The 21,087-nt window shown below is 35.5% G+C and overlaps 4 protein-coding genes across 4 annotated transcripts; 3 read left to right on the top strand and 1 right to left on the bottom strand.

Annotated features, from left to right (window-relative positions):
- Positions 1 to 2,931: 2,931 nt before the first annotated feature.
- LOC130744002 (putative F-box/LRR-repeat protein At1g56400) lies at positions 2,932 to 4,726 on the bottom strand. Its single transcript, XM_057596199.1, has 2 exons — positions 3,797 to 4,726; positions 2,932 to 3,225 (listed from the first exon to the last, which is right to left on the bottom strand). Exons 1-2 carry the CDS (start codon positions 4,724 to 4,726, stop codon positions 2,932 to 2,934), a joined length of 1,224 nt encoding a protein of 407 aa, XP_057452182.1.
- Positions 4,727 to 8,708: 3,982 nt separating this feature from the next.
- On the top strand, positions 8,709 to 9,746 carry LOC130744001 (glutathione S-transferase T3-like). The gene has a single exon (XM_057596198.1). The coding sequence runs from the start codon at positions 8,709 to 8,711 to the stop codon at positions 9,744 to 9,746; it is 1,038 nt and encodes a 345-aa protein (XP_057452181.1).
- Positions 9,747 to 10,365: 619 nt separating this feature from the next.
- On the top strand, positions 10,366 to 13,194 carry LOC130744000 (uncharacterized). Its single transcript, XM_057596197.1, has 4 exons — positions 10,366 to 10,627; positions 10,772 to 10,855; positions 11,018 to 11,091; positions 13,009 to 13,194. The coding sequence occupies exons 1-4, from the start codon at positions 10,366 to 10,368 to the stop codon at positions 13,192 to 13,194; spliced, it is 606 nt and encodes a 201-aa protein (XP_057452180.1).
- A 590-nt stretch (positions 13,195 to 13,784) lies between these two features.
- On the top strand, positions 13,785 to 16,209 carry LOC130749496 (uncharacterized). Its single transcript, XM_057602861.1, has 5 exons — positions 13,785 to 14,302; positions 14,380 to 14,640; positions 14,750 to 15,095; positions 15,208 to 15,339; positions 15,477 to 16,209. Exons 1-5 carry the CDS (start codon positions 14,045 to 14,047, stop codon positions 15,596 to 15,598), a joined length of 1,119 nt encoding a protein of 372 aa, XP_057458844.1. The 5' UTR covers positions 13,785 to 14,044; the 3' UTR covers positions 15,599 to 16,209.
- Positions 16,210 to 21,087: the final 4,878 nt, after the last annotated feature.

The raw sequence follows: 21,087 nt of genomic DNA, 5'->3' as shown, positions 1-21,087 counted from the left end.
GAGCTCCGGGCTCCGGCGAGGACCTGCTCCAGACTTATTGCAAATGAGAGGACCCAGATTTGCAAATTTTCCGGGGAGGGACTAATTTCAGACGACGAGACAAAGACAGGGACCAAGTAGACGATTAACCCAATATATTATATATATATATATATATATATAATATTGAGAAACAATCCCTCTCAAATGGGTATAGTTATCAAGCCAACAAAAGCTGACATAAACACAAGCACTATAGTCAAAACCATCAAAAAACCTCTAAAAACCCCCCACAAAGCGCCAAACCAAACACAGCTAGGAGAAGTCTCTATTAAAGTCGAAAAAAACTCTAGGCTCAATCGAACGGGGTCCTACTAGTCGCACGACACCAGGCAAGATAGAGAAACAACCCAAACATGCAAAGCACAAAACCCAACCACAACACCCAACAACTGCCATAGAGTCCGCCACCCGAAGTCTAAAGAACCTAAAACAATAAAGGTAACAAGAAAACTAAACGTCGCGACCATACGAGTAGAGCACTGGCAAAAACTCCAACACAACCTCCAAAGCCTCAAAGCCCAAGCAAAAAAAATTGCCACATACAAGACAACCAAAACCTACAAGAAGTCAAATGCCTTGGTCGGAAGGGAACCACCGCCTCAACGATCTTCGAGAGGAAATGGGAAAGCCGAAGCGCCTGCCATTTCCGTAACCACTCAGAACGAAACCTCAGCTAACGAACACCAGTTCTGTTGTCGAAAACGACGACGGGAACCACAAACAACAACCCACCAGCCAAAACCACGGGACAAAACACTATGGCGACACGCCAAGAAGCACACCCAAACACAAATCTGAGAATCCGGATCTGTTGGGTAAGCGAAGAGTCACTGAGAGGAGTAACTGCTGAAGGGAAATGGGAATGGAAGAGCACGTCGACGACACGACAAGTTGCGAAGCCGAAGGGAAGAAGCCGCCACACCTGAACCGGAAGAGGTCGGAGGAGAAGAGGAAAGGCTTCATCTTTCTAAGACACCAGAACCCTACCTCCTCGCCAACCAAAAAGCCAACACGAGCACGAGAGCAGATTTGGCCTCAGCAGGCTAGCACAGATCTGGGCAAGGCAAGGCAAGGCTTACCTGCGACAGCGCGGTGGCAATGAACCTGAGGTCGTGGTTCGCCGGAAACACTAGAGAGCCCTCAAATGCAAGCTACAAGGCGGAAAGGAGAGGAAGGACCGAAAGGAAGGGGTTTTCTCCGCGCCAAACGGCGGCCTGGTGGCCACCCAGTCGAACAGAGAAGAGAACCCGTGAACAGGAAGAGGAAAGAAACAGGGGCGGGTATGGCAAAGGTAACAGCGAAAAGGAAAAGGAAAGGAGACGAAGGGAGAGGAAGGAGGTTGTTGCCGTGCGCAGAGGCGGCGCGACGACCACCCTGGTTTAGAACCCTAAAAGTCAAACCAGAAGTCTATAGAGGTTAAAGAGAGGAGTGTTTTCTCCCCGCAAAATGGGGGATGATATAAGAATGTAAAGGGATGGTGCGAAAATTAGTGACAGGATGTATAAATATCGTGCAAATAATTCAAAACAACGATTAATAAATAAATATTTTTTTTCAAAAAAAAACATTTTATTATCAGAGAAATATGAGAACAATCCTCTCGTATGAGAATTAGATGCAATAATTCCATGCAATCCAAATTAATTGTTTTGTTATGTTATTTCTTTGAATTTTTTATTATTAATACTTTGAGGTAGACAAAAAAATTTCACTTTTCTTTTATGTCAAAATAAAGTATAAGTGCTACTAATAATTTCTATAGGTGTCACTCCCTCATGCAATGTTTTTTTTATGTTGTTTTCTCTCTCATGCTATTATTAGTATGTTGGTGATGTCATATTTATGTTTTCAAAGTTTCTAATAATTTCAAAATTCATTAAGGCCTTGTTTTCAGGACAAGTATTTAATGTAAAATAATTAACAAAAGGTCAAATATTATTTGCTTTAATTGCTTTGGTATTTAATGTAAAAAATTATCAAAAAGTCAAATGTTATTTGCTTTAATTTCTCCAAAATCTTATCTTATCTTATACTATAAACTAAATTTGAACCCAAAAAGTGGCAAGTCCCTATAGGTGCCACTACCATGTGCAATGCCTAATTTCACATTATTTCTCTCTTAGCCCAATTAGAAAAATGATGCCACAAATCATCCTAAGCTGACATTTAAATCATTTACAATAAAAAACTCTATACAGCTATATTAAAAAAAAAAATTAACACCTATTTATTCTAATTTGAATTCAAATTCACTTCTAATACTATATTGTATTAACACATTTAAGTCATATTATTTCAAATACAAATTTCAGGATAAATGCAATTATGGAAATATATTACACTCTCAAATAAATTCTATTTATTATAGTTTACAATTTAAAAAGAAATAATCAATTGTGTATTCAATTTAAATGATTATCTTATATCACATTCCCAAATATAATCCTAACATAATTCGAAATTTTAATTTTCCTAATTTTAATACTATATAAAATTATGATCTCATATTAATATATACCTTCAAATATTAGTATTAACCCCTGACCAATTGTACGTGTAGCTTTCTAGAGTTACAAGCAGGAAATGGTTGGAGATTTTTGCATAAAGGAAATTCATCTTCAACAGCAAAATGTAGTTTATAAAGATGATTTTACCAACATTTGATTAACGATTAATCATGTTATGGATTTATATGCGTGTTCAATTTAGCTTTTCTTTATTTATTTGTGTCCTTCATATATCAGTCGTGCATGACGCGAGCTCAATACTAGTATTACATTTATAATAAAATAGTTATAAAATTTCATTGCTCTTAAAAAATAATACATTTTTTACATAATCTATGAGTCAATGCATATGCATAAATCTTTAAATCCATGAAAATACTGGTTAACAAATTGAAATCTCTAATTCTGTTGAAGCTTTTTGAACAGTCGAAATTAACCATTCTGCCATGTCATGGTGGTAGGACTCTTGCCTCGTATCATCCTTTGATATATTGATGGTCATCTTTCTCAAGACTCTCCCATTAGTGATGAAATAGGTAAGTGCACGAATCTCATTCACTAATCCTTTAAAGCCCTTAATTTCCACCTCTCTAAGAGTGTATACCATGCAAGAATAAGCTCTTGCATGATCAGTCCAAAACCTCTCCATATTAAGGTTGTCTGGTGACTCATAACCCTACAACATGAAAAATAAAAACTAAGCAACTAAAATTCACACGCAGGAGCGAAACTACTTAATCCAAAAAGGGGCAGTCGCTTCGCCATGACATTTATATAACATTATATTTGTCCAGCTTAAAAATTTTATATCACCTTCTCCTATTAGACATTGTTGATTTAACTCAATTTGTTAAATTTTTTCTTCAACACATGCTCCATTTTTTCAGATCCTTATCAACATATGCATAGGATTACAAATTCTATGTATGAAATACTTACCATAAAATTTGTTGGAAGACCCAATTCAATAGTGAGATGCTCTAATTCAGAGCATCTATTAAGTAAGAACGTGATTCCTAAAAACTCGCTATGATCCAAAGAGGTCTTTATTATCAGAGTCCTCACGCTAAAGCTACGTGGCATTCTGAGAAAATATCCTCCGGTGGGAACAACCTTTGCATACAAATCAACCCAAAATGTTAAATAATGAATATATATACTAAATAAACATATATCATCTTCTTATCACATGTTTTAGTATATTCAAATAGAAAAGTAGCTATATTGAAAAAATAGATATAAAATACCTGGAGGAAGTAGTTACCCACAGTCAAAACATTAACACCAGAGATATGTTCCTCCAATTTGTAGAGAAACAAAGCATGTCCTTTAAACTCAATGCAAAACTCAAGAACTTCCTCTTCCAGAACTAAGGAACGTACGTCTATGACCAAAAAGTTATTATTCAACCCAGAATAATAGAAGTATTTTAAATTTGGAGCATTGACTATAAAATAAGTACTACTAGATCTAAACATGCATCTATCCACGACCAACTTTCTTAACTTTAGGTTCACCTCCCCTAAATCAAATTCATCTGAATTCCAACACCTCTTGAGACTTAAACTCTCAAGTGCTTCACAATTTGACAACAAGGTCTTAATAGTACTGAGCTTCACTTCCATCCAACCCAAAGAAATTTCTTTGAGTGCATTATAGTTTAGAAACTCAGCCTCAACAAAGTTACATGAAAACAACTTCAAAGATTCAAGGCATGTGTGACCATAAACATGTGCAGGCAATTCAAACAAGGCCACATGATTAATATAATTAGTAGTAAAGTAAGAATCCAATGTTGGATCACAAAAGTCCAAATTCAACGCCTTCACCCTGTGTGTTGTGGCGAATGTAATGCATTTTCTCACAACCCTCTTAACATTTTCAGGTATAGATAATTTCAAAGAGAACTTATCAATGACAGTTTCTGTGTGATTAGAAATCCAATACATCATGAAATCTAGAAAAGCCTTTCTTTGGGCTCGTTGGATTTCACATATTTGATCACTTTTCACAAAATAAATTTCATCAAATACTATGTTGGATGTAGACTTAAAAATGTCTATCCAACTTTTAGAGAGGATTGAGGTTCTTACCGCTTCCTTGAACGGTATCAAGGAAACAATGGTGGACAGTAAAGACTGAGGCAATGAACTAAACCTATCTGTGTTAGGTGCCATGGGTATAATATTGGAATTGCAGCAAGTTTTTTCTATAGAATTACTCTAAGGTATGTAAAATGAAGAAAACAGGAGTCTGCAATCTACAACTTTATATAAGGAGAAAAAGAAGAGAGAGGAGAAGAAAAAAGAAGGAGAAATAGATTTAGAAAATATGTGTAGTATACAACAGTCATAAAAGTATATTCATATCTTCCTATTCATACTTTCAAATTAATTTCAAAATTCTAAGGAATTCAAATCTGAAAAAATAATTTTATTTGGAATACTTTTCTAAATATATCAAATATTTCATTAAATAAGATATATAAAATATTCTAAATGTAAAATAAGAAAATTAAAATTTAGGATTAAAGATTAATATTTTCAAACAACTAAATAACTAATAATAAATAACAATAAAAAGTAAAATGAATTTTGTAATAATAAATAACAATAATATGTAATATCAAATTCAAATTTCGTCCAATAATTTAAACATCCAAAATATTTTGAAAAAATCATTCAATATAAAAACCTATAAAATGAATTTTTATAATTAAAATATGAGAAATTTAGTAGAAAAGAATATTCAATAAAGTTTAAATTAATTCTTCCATTGACTTTTGGATTCATTAGTTAGTTTTAATTTATTTTAATTCTGAGTCTAAAATTAAACATTATGACTTTTAAATTAAAATATAAATTTAAAATTAGACTAAATTTATTTATTTATTATTTATTTTTTATTTATTTTTTCTTTATTATTAAATACCCAATATTAAAATTAATTCTATATTTCTGATTCAATGAATTCTTTATTATTGATTATTTTTAATTAATTCTAAATTATGATATAAATTATGAAATTCAAATTTGACAATAATTTTTACTTGGAATAATTTTTAAATATATCAAATTATTCAGAAAATATGATATGTAAATGATTTTAAATGTAAACTAGGAAATTTAAAATTTAGTAATAGAGGTTAAATAATTTTTATGAAACAACTAAATAACTAATAATAAATTAAAAAATTAAAGAAACTTATCCGAAAATAATATGTAAAATAAAAATAAAATTTGAAACTAAAATAAAAAATTAAATTAATCCAATAATTTTTAAGATTCCAAAATATTTTAAAATCAATCAATATAAAAACTATAAATGGAATTTTATTTAGTTAAAATATAAGAAATTTATTAGATAATTTAAATTCATTCTTTCATTGACTTTAATATTCATTAGATAGTTTGAATTAATTTTAAATATGATTTTGACATAATTATTATAATTTTAAATTAGGATAGAAATTTATAATTAAGCTAAATTTATTTCTTTTTAATTCAACACTTTCTTTCTTATTAATTAATCAATCTGAATATTATTACTTTAATTCTTATTCTAATGAATTATTTCTTACTCATACTTTTTAATTAATGCAAAATTCTGAAATAAATATAGAAATTTAAATTCTATAATCAATATATTTAGAATTTTTTTAATAAATATTATATTTAAAATTTATGGTTGTAGATTAAATTTTTCTAATTCAACTAAATAACTAAAAAGAAAAAAAGAAAAACAAATTAGAGAAATTTATCAAACAATAATATGCAATAAAAAATTAAATTTAAACGCCCTGTAATAATTTTTAACACTCAAAATATTATAAATATATCAATATAAAAACTATAAAAGGAATTTTATTAAATTTCAATATGAGAATTTTTTTTAAAAATAGTATTAAAAAATAAATAAAGTAATTCCTCATTGACTTTAAGATTCAATATTTGTTAGTTTTAATTTTCCGATGAAGAAAAAAAATTGTTAGTTTTAATTAATTTTAATTCTAATTCTGAAAAAAAAATATTTTTTTCGAAAATGAAAGTATTATTATAAGGATTCAAACATGAGATAAAGGTTCCCGTAGCATAGTACAAAACAGTGGTTCCCAGACAATAAATAGAAACAACACCCAAGAGCTTCCTCACAAAATGGTTAAAACAAAATTCTAAGAGTATGCCTCATTAAAACGTTGCTAGGAAAAACTCATTGAGATAAAAATTTAATAAGAGAAAAAAGTACAACACCCTTAAGAAAGCCAATTTTGCATTCCTAAAACAATGCCACTTCCTATGAGCAATTACAAACCCAAATACACCCAACAAATCCCACAATACATCAATATATTAGCAACATTAAAAACACAGCAGCAATAACTCCTAATGCACCCACAGCAGCAGCAAAATTAAACTTCAGACAATCTGCCGGTTGAGGGACCCATTCAAAAGAACGAATGTGGACAACGCTAAAAAAAAGATTAGCTTAAAATTCAGTAGAACGTTCTATAAAGCATAGGGACATTCCTTCCACCAAGTTTTAACCCACCATAATATCCTAATTTATCTCAATAGTTAAAATGCTATCACATACTTTCATATTTCAAACCAATTTTTTTTTTAAAAAAAAAACACATTCAGCCAAAGAAATCGGCATTGAAGCCAATACATACATCTAAAGAAATTTATTTCATTAAAAAGTAAGAGCAACTCCAACGCTGGTTTCTTAACCAGTTGGAGGTGCTAAGAAACCAAGGGTCAGTTTCTTACCCATTGGAGCAGGGTTCCTAACGGTTCCTTAGCTAAGGAAAAGTGGGCAGAGTTGCTTAGAAGCAACTCTACTTTATCAGTTCATTAATTAAAATATCATACTTTCTCTCACATTCACTTCCAACAGATTTCAGAGGGAAGAAATAGTAGAAACAGATTGCATGAACTACCTACAATTTTATTCAAACAATAAAAATAGAAAACAATTACAAAGCTTCAGAAGATTAAATTTTTACAAAGAAAAATGAAAAAAAAAAAATTACAGAAGCTGAAGGGTGTAAGGAAAGTTTGATCCGGTTGTTTTTCTCCGATCTGGTGGCGGTGGCGGTGGGTGGCGCTTGAGGAAGGCCTGCATGTCTCCGATCCAGTGCTTGAGGGGCGATTTGGGTCCAGATTGAAGCTTTGGTGGCGGCTGGGGTAAGTTTTGGTTGCGGTGGTGGGTGTTTGGTGGCGATGAGGAGGCGGTGAGGCGGGTTTGGTGGCGGTGAAGGTTGTTTGGTGGCGGGTCAGTGGCGGTGAGGTGGTTTTGGTTGTGGTTGTGGGTGTTTGGTGGCGGAGAAGTGGGTTTTGTTTGAGGTTGTGGGTGTTTGGTGGCGGTGAGGAGGCGGTGAGGAGGGTTTGGTGGCGGTGAGGTGGCGGGTCGGAGGCGGTGAGGAGCCGGTGAGGAAGAAGAGAAGAGGAAGAAGAAAAGAAGAGAAGAGGAAGAAGAAAGGGGAACGGTGCTAGGGTTAATGAGGGAGGGAGTGATAAGGAAGTATTTATAGTGGATGACCGGGTTAGCCGGTCATCCAACCGTTTGGGACCGGTCCAGACCGGTTTTGACCGGCTGGACCCGGTTTTCTGCCCGTTTGGGCTTTTTTTTTTAATTTTTTTTGAATTTACCGGTTTGACCGGTTTTCTTACCGTTTTTCTTCAATCTTTGATTTTCCAGCTTCTATATAGTGCAGTAGACCATTTGAAACACCAACCTTTACTCCCACAATTTCTCTCTTGTCAAAAAATTCTCAAATTTCTCAAAATGAATAATTCTTTTGAGCAATATTATCCACTCATTCAAAATGAAACTCCTCCTACTAGTGAAGGTTTGCAACCTTCGCCTATGTTTCCACCACAAAACCAACCTCCACAGATGATTCACCCGCAAAGTCAACAACCTATGCCGGTGTTCCAACAACAAAACCAACCTCCGCAGATGATTCACCCTCAAAGCCAACCTATGCCGGCGTACCAACAACAAAACCAACATCCGCAGATGTATCAACCACAAAGCCAACCTCCGCAGATGTGTCACCCTCAGAACCAACCTCGTCACACCGGTGGTAATTTTCAAAATCCTTCATATCAAATGTTTCCACAATCGTTCCACCATCAAAGCCAACCTCCATGTCAAATGGGACCATATTCACCACAAATGCCTTATCCAAACAATCCACAATATTGCGTGTATCCACCACAATACCAATTTCAAAACCAAGCACCTTCTACTGGTAGCAGCAGTTCAAAAGTCTCAGATACACAATGTGAGGCTATGCCTGATGAGCCTGAATTTTCTACTCAACGGGGTCTAGATGATATTGAGCTTGAAGAAACCGGAAAGAAACGCACCAAATGGAGTGGTAAAGATAATATACTTCTTCTTCAATCATGGCTCAACGTTTCTACCGATCCGGTCGTGGGAAATGATCAAAAGGCAGCATTGTTTTGGGATAGGATCCAAGCCCAATATGAGGAGTACCGCGACCCTGCCTATCCTTCGAGGTCAGCAATCTCCTTAAAGTCTCATTTTAATAAATTGAATGCTGATATTCAAATATTTGTCGGTTGCCACAACAAGGCTACTAGTCATTGGAAAAGTGGACACTCAGATAAGGACATCATGGCTACGGCGCATTCCATATATCACGTAGATACGGGTAAAGATTTCAAACATGAGAATGCTTGGCGGTTGGTGAAAGATGAACCAAAGTGGAAGGGAACATTTATGACAACCAGTTCAACGAGACAGAAGAAGTCAGGAGATGGGGCGTATGCAACATCGTCTGACCCGAGTGCATCAATTGAGGGCGACGAATATGAGGCCACACAACCAGCAACCCGCCCAAAGGGAAAGAAGAATATCAAAAGGAAAGCCAAAGTAGGAGACACTGCTTCAAGTGAGCCGTTATATGTTCCTAATTCTGATATGGTAGCCATCGGGAATGCTAAAATAGACTTACTGGCGAGTTTCAAGGAGCTGAAGACCCAAGGACTGGAGATGAAGAAGGAAAAAACCAAAATTAAAAAGGAAAAAACCCAAATTATGAAGGCGAAGTTGCTTAGGGAATACCGGGATATCCTTATGCAGGACACATCTAACATGAACGAGGTGCAGTTAGCAGCGCATCAGCGCCTATGTCAATACGCCATGAATGAACTAGGAATGTCTTAGTTCTTGTTGTGTTTCTTAATGTGTACCAATGTTGTGATTTTAGCATTTTTACTTATGTGTACCGCATTAGTGTTGTAATTTTAGCATTTCTACTTATGTGTACTTCATCAGTGTTGTAATTTTAGCATTTCTAATTATGTGCACTGCATCAATGTTGTAATTTCAATATTCGAGTTTTTCTTACTGTGTACTTCATCAATGTTGTAATTTCAAGAAAATAGACGTTGGGGAATATAGTCGTTGAGGAATATAGTCGTTGGGGAATATATCCGTTGGAGAATATAGCCGTTGAGTAATATAGCCGTTGGAGAATATAGTCGTTGGGGAATATAGCCGTTGGAGAATATAGCCGTTGGAGAATATAGTCGTTGGGGAATATAGCCGTTGGAGAATATAGTCGTTGGGGAATATAGCCTTGTTGTTTCTCTTATTTATACATGTCATATTTCACTCATCTCAACATTCCAAAGTTCTTTTGTTCCCTCATCTCGTCTTCCTTCTATCAAATTACACCGATAGTTTCTCATTGTGTCATAGAATGGATCCAAACAATATGGCCGAATGAGACATTTACGACGTTGTCATTGACGAACTTATCAATGACACGACTATAGAAGATATGATGCAGGAGGAGATGGAGTTTTATCAACAACATGCGAACACTGTTAGGCCCAAGCGAACAAGAAAAGTGATAGAGAGAGATCGTGAAGCTGGGCACGAGCGGTTGTGGATGGACTACTTCTCTGAAAATCCTGTATACCCGGAGGAGCTTTTCCGGCGAAGGTTTCGAATGCGAAAGGATGTGTTCCTCAGAGTTGTAGACGCCCTTGGGTCTCATAACTCGTATTTTTTACAGTCTGTTGATGCAGTTGGAAGACAAAGTTTGACACCATTACAAAAGTGCACTGCCGCTATTCGTATGTTGGCGTACGGATCACCTGCTGACAGTGTTGACGAGTACGTTCGAATTGGTGAAAGTACTGCAATTGAGTGCCTAAAGAATTTTGTAGAAGGTGTGTGTGCAGTATTCGGTGAAACATATTTGAGGCGCCCGAACCATGAAGACATTACCCGCCTACTTCAATGGGGGGAGTCTCGTGGATTTCCAGGTATGTTGGGTTCTATTGATTGTATGCATTGGGAATGGAAAAATTGTCCAGTTGCGTGGAAAAGTCAATACACTCGAGGTGATCATGGAAAGCCCACAATCATGCTTGAAGCAGTGGCATCTCAAGACTTGTGGATTTGGCATGCATTTTTTGGCATTGCAGGTTCTAACAATGACATTAATGTGCTAAACCAATCTCCTGTGTTTAATGATGTTTTGAGTGGAAATGCTCACATGGTGAACTTTAGCGTGAATGGAACAATGTATCACATGGGATACTATCTAGCAGACGGCATCTATCCCCCGTGGTCTACATTTGTGAAGACCATCTCAATGCCACAAGGAGAAAAAAAGGCAAAAGTTTGCCAAAAGACAAGAAGCAGCAAGAAAGGACGTTGAACGTGCATTCGGCGTTCTCCAATCTCGGTTTGCAATAGTTCGTGGTCCATCACGCTTTTGGCATCCGAATGACATGAAGTCAATAATGTATGCTTGCATCATATTGCATAACATGATTGTTGAAGATGAGCGCAACACGTACCAAGGTAATTTTGTTTATGAACAGGTCAATAATGACATATTGGATGCTGAAGTATTAAGTGGTCCTATTCCCGCTTTTAGAAATATCTTGGAAAGAAGAGCACATCAAATTGAAAGGTCAATCCATCACCAACTTCAAGCAGACTTGGTGGAGCATATTTGGCAGCTTCCCGAAAACGAGAATAATGAAAATTAATCTTCAAGTGTTATTATGTATTTCATTTAAAATGTATTGTTCTTTATTTTTCATTGTCATGTATTTTCTTTCGTTTTTATTTCTATCATTCAATAAAATTGTTTTTGCTATAAAAAACACAATGTACTTTTTTATTTTATTTTAAGTTAATATGTCGATATTTAAATTTAGTTGTTTTAAATATTAAGTAAATTTAAATTAAATTCGTATAAATATTAATTAATTTATGTTGTATGGTGGGACACGGGTGAGACCCTTCAAATAGTAATTTAAGAAATCACGGGTTGGAGCAAAATCTGGTTCAGTTCCTTAGGAGTTTCTTAAGTCTGATGTGGCAGTACGGACCCACAAGAATAGTGCAGAATAGTGTGTTAAGAAACCAGATAAGGAACCAAGGGTTGGAGTTGCTCTAATAGGTAACACCAACATTTTAGACTTAAAAATGGCTTAATACATCAGAAGGCCCCTGAAATTGTAAAGGGAATCAATTCCAGGGCCTGTAAAATTTTTGCATCAAATTGGGTCCCTAAGAATTTTTTTTAATTCAATTAAGGACAAAGTGTGCCAGCCGCTGATGTGGCTCGATTTTTAGCCCGTCACATTATCCACGTGGCTTTTATAATTTTTTTAAATGACAACTTATGCCACATGTTTTAATTTTTTAAAATCTTAAATTATTTTTTATTCCAACTCATTTCAATTATAAAAAACTAACCTATCTTTAAAAAAATAAAATCCTAACCTAATCTTCTCTGGAATTATCGATGAAGAAGGAAGAGGGAAGAAGAAAAGGAAGAAGAGAAGGAAGAAGACCATGAAGCCGCCCTTGCCTACGACGGCGTCGCTCCCTCCCTCCGTGGCCTTTGCCTCGACCTTAACGCCCCCTCCTCCGATCTCCACCACCATCACTGGCCTCTGCTCGACCTCAACGCCCCCTCCCCTGATCTCCACCATTACCGCTGGCCTCTGCTCTACCTCAATGCCCCCTACTCCGATCTCCACCACTACCGCTGGCCTCTGCTCGACCTCAATGGCCTCTCCTCCTATCAAGGTCAGATTCCATTTCAATTTCTTCTTCATAACTTGTTTCTCAATTTCCCCCCAATTTTTGATTTTGGGTTTACATGGTTATGTCTCATTGGTTTGATTCTGGGTTTGGTGGGTTTTGCAGGTGGGGTTTTATGAAAATTCTGCTGGTTTGATTATGGGTTTGGTGGTTTGATTCTGGGTTTCATGGTTTGATTCTGGGTTTAGTGGTTCTCCAATCCAAGAGTATATTTGATTTTGGTTTGATTCTGGGTTTAGTGGGCAAAAAAAAAAGAAGTTTTCCTTCACAGTATACGAATGGATTTCCAATCCAAGAGTATGCTTGGCCAGCCTATGAAGCTTTCATCTGCATGTTCTATGCGTGTTTCTAGTTCTCAGTGGAAAGGTGGGCATCTTTTCTACTATTAATTGTTGCTGGAAATCTTGTTGATTGTATTGAAGGCAACTCAAGGAATTTTGCTGTATGCGTGGAAAAGCTAGGGAGTTTAGTTAGTCAGATTGGAGGTAGTTTGGGGGTTCTGAAATTCAATGGCCTTGGGGGTTCAATTTGGGGGTGAAAATGTTTAAATTAGGGATTGGTTATAGGGATTATTAGATTAGATTAGGTTATTTATTAAGTTTTTAAATTTTTTTTCTAATTATTTAATTGAGTTGGAATTAAAAATAATTTATTATTATTTTTTTAATTAAAAAATAATAATAAAAGCCACGTGGAATTGATGACTGGGATAAAATTGAAAGCTGGCACACTTTGGCCTTAATTGAATTAAAAAAAAAATTCTAGGGACCCAATTTGATGCAAAAATTTTCTAGGTCCTGGATTTGATTCCCTTTATAATTACAGGGGCCTTCTGATGTATTAAGCCTAAAAAAACACCCGTAATATTTTTCCTTTAGAAAAAAAAAAATTCACCATCAGTAGACTGTAATGTGAGAGGGAATCTGAAGTGAATCCCCCCTCCCCTTCACATGCTCTCCCATTGTCACATGTTTGTAGACGGCAGAAAGGAAAAGGACCAAACGCCAAACACACCCTAGCCTGCATGGAAAGCGCGTGCTTTCACCCCTACCCCACCGCGTGTACCCCCAAAAGCACCGCTTTTTTCTCTCTCCATCCTTCTACAAATACACGCTTCTTCCCTCTATCACTCTCTCCCCACTCTATTTCTCATTTTTAAAATCCCAAAGTTAAAAAAAATAAACCAATAAACCGTTTCACAGTGCTTGAGTCTCTCACACACTCACAGTACAAAATGAAAATGCTTTTCTCCTCCAAAACCCCCCTCAGATCGCTGCTAATTTCCCTCTCTTTTTTCATTCTTTTTCTCTGATCCCTCTCCTTCATCATTTTCACTATTAAAACCCCAAATCTAAACCAAGATTCAAATTCAAAACAACACTCTCGTTATGGCTGATAATCTAGACGACGGTGAGTTTTGGCTCCCTCCTAAGTTCCTCAACGACGACGACACGTCGTTTAACCTCCAAGACGTCACCGTTTCGAGGGCTATGTTCCCCTACCTGATTTCTCCGGTGGACTCTTGTGAGACCGAGAGCGACGAGGAAGAACAACAACAACTCGCTGAGTTGACTCGCCAAATGGCTCGCTCCTCACTCGGTCTCGATCTCAGTAACCACCACTCCTCCGCCGCAGAAAAACCCAAGGTATTCAATCAATCACTGGTTCTTCATTGTTTGATTTTGATTTTGATTTTTGATTTTTTTTTTTTTGAATTTTGAAGGGTTCGGTGAAATCTGGTTCGCCGCAATCGACGCTGAGCGCGATTGGAAGCAGCGGGAAGGGTTCGAGCCCGAACGACGCCGTTTATGAGGCGAACTCGCAGGAGGCGACGTGGGATCTGCTGCGTGCGGCTGCAGGGGAAGTTGAGAGGATGCGCCTCAACGAAGAACAGCGTTACGCGTTTGTGAAGCAGCCCTCACATGGTGTTGGATTTTACTCTCAGCAGCAGCAGCAGCAGCAGCAGCAATTGCAGATAGCACAAGTAAGCAGCAAAGAGAACAACAAACAATGAATGATGATAATCATTGTTTTGTTGATTTCATTTCACCGTGTTTGTTGATTGGTGGTTAATTTTGTTGTTTTGTGTGCAGTTTGAGATGTTGAGGCAGCAACAGATGGCGAAGAATCAGCAGCAGCAACAGGATGTGGTGTGGGCCTGTGGTGGTGTGCAGGGGAGGAATGACCAGATGGTCCCCAACAGAGGAAGGAACAACAACAGCAACAGTAACGTTCGGGGTGGTGGTGGCGTCATGGGTTTGTCTTCATCTGCATGGCCTCCACTGCAAAACGCCAAGCATCACCAGAACCAGCAGCCATTTGGGTCTGGCATGAGAGCCGTTTTTCTTGAGAATCCCTCTGTCAAGAAGGAAAGAACTGGCACCGGTGTCTTCTTGCCTCGTTCTGCTAATGCTCCCTCTGAATCACGCAAAAAGCCAGGTGAAATGAAAATCCAACACCCAACACGTTTTTTCTCTTCATTGTGGTGATTCTTTTTTTTTTTTGTTTGTAAATTGTAATTCATTTTTGTTTTTTGTATTTTTTGTTTCAGGGTGTTCAACTGTGTTGGTTCCGGATAGGGTGGCGCAGGCTCTGAATCTGAATTTGGACGGCGGCATGGTTGGCCGTCAGAGACCCCACCAGCATCATCATCATGTCAATGGGGTTTCAAATATTGAAAATGGTCAGTGTGAAATGGACTAGTGTGGTTAATTTTTTTTCAATGTATTTTCTGTGTATGTTCATTGATTTTTGGTTTTGGGTAGTACAAGTTAATTGTGGCGTGAATTTCTGATTTGTTTGAATTTTATTATTTTGCAGTATCATCTGTGGTACCAAGGGTTCGGAGCAGCAGTTATGGTGTTTCTCAACAGAAGCGGAATCTGAGGCCGCAGCCACCGGTGAACCATGAGATCCATTTGCCTAAGGAATGGACTTATTGATCTTGGGTACAACAAGTTTTCTGCATTGGATGGGAAAAAAGGGTTTTTTTTAAGGGACTGGTTAGAAGATAGGACAAGTTTGATGACAGTTTTTTGGGGTTTTCTTCTTTTAGGGGGAAAAGGAATATAGAAAGAAGAAGAAATAGTTTTATTTTGTTGTTTGGAAGGAAGGAAAATTAGGGGTGCTAAAAGAAAGAAAGCACAATAGGGTTTTTGGTATTTTTATTTGGTAGTTAAAGCAGAAAATAATTCTGGGCCTCATGAAAAAGCAATGTGTGCAAGCAAACAGTCAGCATTAGCAGCAGAAAATGGCAGTGATATGAGTAGCTTTTTTTCTTCTTTTCCTGATGGCTTGGGAAATGCAACAGCTGTGTAATGTGCTGGATGGGTTAATTTTTGTTTTTAGTTTAAATAAAAAAATAAAATTTGGGAAAGTTGATCAAAGCCTTCACAAAGAAGGTTGGGGCCTAATTTGTAAGGATTACAGCCTATCATGTTACTGAATTTCTCTGTAATCATTTGGGGGAATTACTTTATCAGTAAGATCTGATTACAGCCAGTCCACCCTATATAGATAATAATGAAATGAAATGTTTGAATCTCTTTTATTATTTTTCTGAGTTTAATTTATATTTAAATTTTTAACTTACGCGGTCACACCCATCACTAGTATGTTTGATTATTTGGAAAATTAATGAGAGTTGTTAATTGTGATTAATTACCGTCTTAAATAAGGCTAAATGATAGGTTTGTGAATCATTGTGACCGTCCTTAATGGTATAAATTAAAGTTGCACTTTTACTTACCCAAAGAAGCGGTGGCAGCTGTTCAGCTGGATTTGTTATTTATACAGTTGTTCTCTTTGGGCTAAATTGCTTTTAAAACAATTTTGATTTCCGTTTATATCTGATGAGTTGCGACTTTTTACTTATCGAATACTATTATTTAGTGTATTTGAATACGAGTTCAGCTAATATGGAAGTATCTCAATTCACACACTTGGACATTTGCTTACACACATTTGCTAATAATGCAATGCACATACTTGGACAAAATATTTGTTATAGATTCTTCTATAATAGGTCATAGGTGAGTCTATTTGGATATTAGTTTTTTTTGTATGATTGGACCCATAAGGTACCCGTAAAATGTACCAATTATAGGTAGCGTAAAAAATAAAAATCTACTAGATGGGTTGGTTAAATAAAAAGTACTGTAGTTGATGAGTACCACACACATTATTTTTATTAATTATTATTATTGTTATTATTATTAATTATTATTATTATATTATCACATTTGGTGATATATTAACATTTTTATGACTGTCAAAAAAAATATTAACATTTTTAACTTAAGATATAACTTTTTAAAAAATAGCTGATTAATTAAGGTGTTGATAATCGTTGTTAATATACTTTCATTTATATAATAAATAAGTTTATAACCTATAATTTTAGGACTATATTGAAAATTTAAAATTTAAAGTTATAATGTTCTCGTTTATTCCTTGTAAAAAAATATGTATAATTGAATAATTTTACATATTAAATATTTGGATATTTTTTTATTATAAATGTTATTGCATTTTTAAAAATAGTGAAAACTATATATAGGTTAATCTAAATTACTGGTAAGTGGGTAAGTGGTATAAGTACAGACATATAAGAAGTCAGAGGGTACCAAGACGTATATTCAAGTTGCTACTCACTCGAATATGAGAATGAGAATGGATAATTTTAAAAAACACGGATAAGAATAAGTACTATAGTACCATACCCATCGCCATCCGTAACTCAAAGATCAGAATTGTATGGATAAACATCATTTCTAAAGGAATATTTTTCACAAGGAATCGAGTGAGAAACTTCCTTTATGACTACTTCTGTACACCCTTTAGGCTGGATGTTTTTTTTTTGGGTCCTTTAGGGAATATTATATTGTGAAGTTTTACTTATAAGTGATATAGCTCTCAGTTGACAATACAAGTTGAATGGTTGGCCGCGTAAGTTGATTATGCGAAGAACTTATGGGTTTAACCTCATTACAAGGGATAAAAAGTCTTAACTAGTATTAAATGTAAGATTCATAATAATTGGCATACTAGTGGTTTATATAAAACAAAATAAAATAAAATAAAAATCTATTTGCCGATATTTTTATGATGTAAATGGAAAATTAAAAACAACTTGTCATAAAAATTTATAAATGAAGATTTTTATTGAATTAAGAAAAGCAAAGTAGTGAGAACTGGACCTATTTTATAGCGTGACGACCCTATAGTGCCTTTTTTATGTTGTGCCCCTTTACTTGGGAGGGAAGTTTCTGTCAACTAGACAGTCTACACTAGATGAGTGGCCATGTAGGCGTTGATGTTAAGTGGGCCAGTTTAGACACGTGTAATATGGATAGGGTCTGTTATATTTCTCCTTTTTTTTAAAGAAATGTCCATTACATTGATTTTAAAATGTTGCTTCCATTAATGGCAAAAGATATCAACAAAAAAAATGGGAAAAGATCTTTCCCTATCACGGAACTCACTCTGCAGTGAGAGGTTGCTGTTGATGATGGAAATGGTGCTATCTATCTATGTTTTTCCTGCGCCTGTGCCAGTGGCTCGGGCATTCCTCCTCTGTTCTCAGGACATGGACACATTGTTATCATCATTTATATATTCAGTAATGATGCTTATACATCTTACCTGTAACAGTAACACTAGGAATCACTTTGGGTGTGTTTGGTAAGGTTTTTCTCATAATTTAATGTTTATTTAACTAATTTAAAAGTTTTTTAAAAAATGGTTGATAAAAGAGTTTATTTCATTACTTTATAATTTTTTAATAATCTTTAAAAGTATATAACTTAAACCTAAGTTCAAAAAAAAACTAACCTTAATGAATTATTTTCATTTTAATAAAATTTCATCATTAATTTTTTATATTTAAAAAAAGCAATTTCTAACTACAAAGTATAAAATTAGATATAGTAGTAAGCTCATTTCGTCCCTTAACTATCGGGAGTTTCATCTTCATCCACAGGAATGAAGAGCATATTGTGCTCAGTCATTTATCACTTAGTGCGAGCACTTGTGATGAGAGATTAGTCATTAATAATGTTGGCGGTAAATACCCTGACCTAACACTAAGACGATTTCTTTGGTACATACTCAAAATATAGTGCTTGGGGAACATAAGGTACGAATAATCCATCCATCTCTCAACCCCTAAACCCACGTTCTAGCTTGAGCATTTCATCGCAGGGACCACTCCCGGGCATGACAGACAATGCAGCACCGTGAAAGTCATCATCTCGCCATCCCCTCCTCACCGAAGGTTCTCCGTTCGTCCTCAATCAACAACCCTCTAGGTGATTTGGTTAGATTCATCTGATCTGAAACCTTCCAAATTCGTCTCAAATCAAGTATGCCTGGTTCAACTCTTGGGACTCAATTGCAAATGTTCACAAATGTCATGTTGGTACTTTGTATCCATTAACCAGTAAAAAATATAGACCATGAATTGTTTTTAATTGTATCCAATACCCATAATTGCATTTCACCTAACTGAATCATTGTGGATCAGTTTTTAACTAACCCACAGTAAATAAAACCATAAGGTAGATGTTGTTAAAGAGAGCCTATATTTTACCTTTATCCAGGGGTGGAACCATGATTTTAACACCGGGATGGCCAAATATCAAACAAAAAATTAATTTTGTTTTCCTTTGTCTAAACAATGTTTATTTTTTATACTTACTTTTACGTATAATTTCTATACACAGTTAATTTTTTATCCTTTATTTTATCAAATTTTATTATATCAAACATAATTTTATCAAACAATAATCCAAATGTTTCGACATGTGTAAATCCTTCAAAAAACTATATGTGTAAGTCAATTGATATAATTGATATGAAAATGTGACAAATTATCATATTAGTTTTATGTATAAGTACATAAAATTGTCAAGCATGCTTTTAAAGTTCTTCTAGTATAGTGGGAAATATGCGTATGAAACTTTTAGCTTAGGAGTAGAAGGTTCGATTCTCATTCCCAACATTTAACCGTTTTTATAGCCTTTTTGGTCTAAAAATGAAAATAAATGGGGCTAGACAGATTCAAACCCAGGACCAGGAATGAAACCATTCACGCGTAGACCACTACACCATTGAGTGTTATTTGATCTGTTCATATACATAGTATCGAGATGAATATCGAAAAGATTCGGGGGTGCGGAGCACCGGTGAACCACCCCGGTGGCTCTGCCACTGCCTTTATGCTTTATCTCTTTATTTCTTTTCTTATATTTTTTTTTATAGACAAATGTTAGTTGTTAGTTGTTAGTAAATTAGTACAAATTATCCCTCCTCAGGGTTCAAACCCTGAACCTTCACCTACAATTACCCTTAGTTCAATCATGTAAGTTACTCACCCCATCCTATTTCTTTTCTTATATACTTCACTATGCATATATCTCAATAAATGATTTTCATTTTTACAAGTGATAATACATTAATACTTATACCACTAAATAATGCACATATACGATTTTTATTTGTTTCATTGCTTCCAATGTAGTATTAATGCTCAATACACCAATCTTTTTATTGAATTTTTATTTCATCCATTTTTTACTTTCTTTTTTCTCTAATCCTATTTTTTATTTTATTTATCTTTTCTATTTCTGTCTATTTGATAAAGATGTGGGTTGTGTAATGTGTGTGAAAATAACCTCTTATTTCATAGTTAGGGGGTAGCACAAGTATATGGGTGGCAGGGAGCAAGGCGCGTGCAATTAACAGCAGTTATGCGACGTGCCTTACTTTTTTGGGGACAGGGAAGTTGGCATGGGGGCACGCCACGCGCGTGAAGGACGACGGTTGAAGGATTCGATGCTTTGGTGGAAATGTGGTGGTGATGGTGAACGTGCTATGTGTAATGCTGTGTCATGTTGGGTTATGTGTAAAGTGTATTTGACTCGGTCCTTTCTTCGTCATTTCGTGCCTGTGTCTTTTTTCTTCTTTAAAACTGACTTCAAAATAATAGATGTAATGTACACTGAAAAAAAACTTTATTTCATTTTCAACTTAAAAATTTTAATAGATATTCATTAATATTTTTCATATAATAGTTTCATGAGAAGAATAAATAAAAAGTGATTTATTTAGAACAAAGAAGTTCGCGGAAGCCATGGCTCTTCGAGATGGCTTGCTTATTGCTTGGAATCATGGGTCTCGCAACATCCTCTGTGAACTGGATTGTAGGGAGCTGGTGAATATCCTCAAGTTGCCATACCATATTGACTACCATGCTCATGCGTTGATCCTTCAGGAGGTCAGTTGTCTGCTAAGGCGTAGCTGGAGAGTCGAGCTTTTCTTGATTTATCGCGAGGGAGCTGATTGGCTAGCAAAGAAAGGAAGTAGAGCTCAGGTTGATGGCGTTTGTTTGATAGCTAAGCCTCCTTCCGAGTTAGAAGTTATTCTGCTCAAA

The sequence above is a fragment of the Lotus japonicus genome, chromosome 3 (genome assembly GCF_012489685.1).
Source record: "Lotus japonicus ecotype B-129 chromosome 3, LjGifu_v1.2".
NCBI lineage: Eukaryota > Viridiplantae > Streptophyta > Magnoliopsida > Fabales > Fabaceae > Lotus > Lotus japonicus.
Note: the sequence above shows the minus strand (reverse complement) of the source record. Positions and strands in the feature narration are given on the sequence as shown.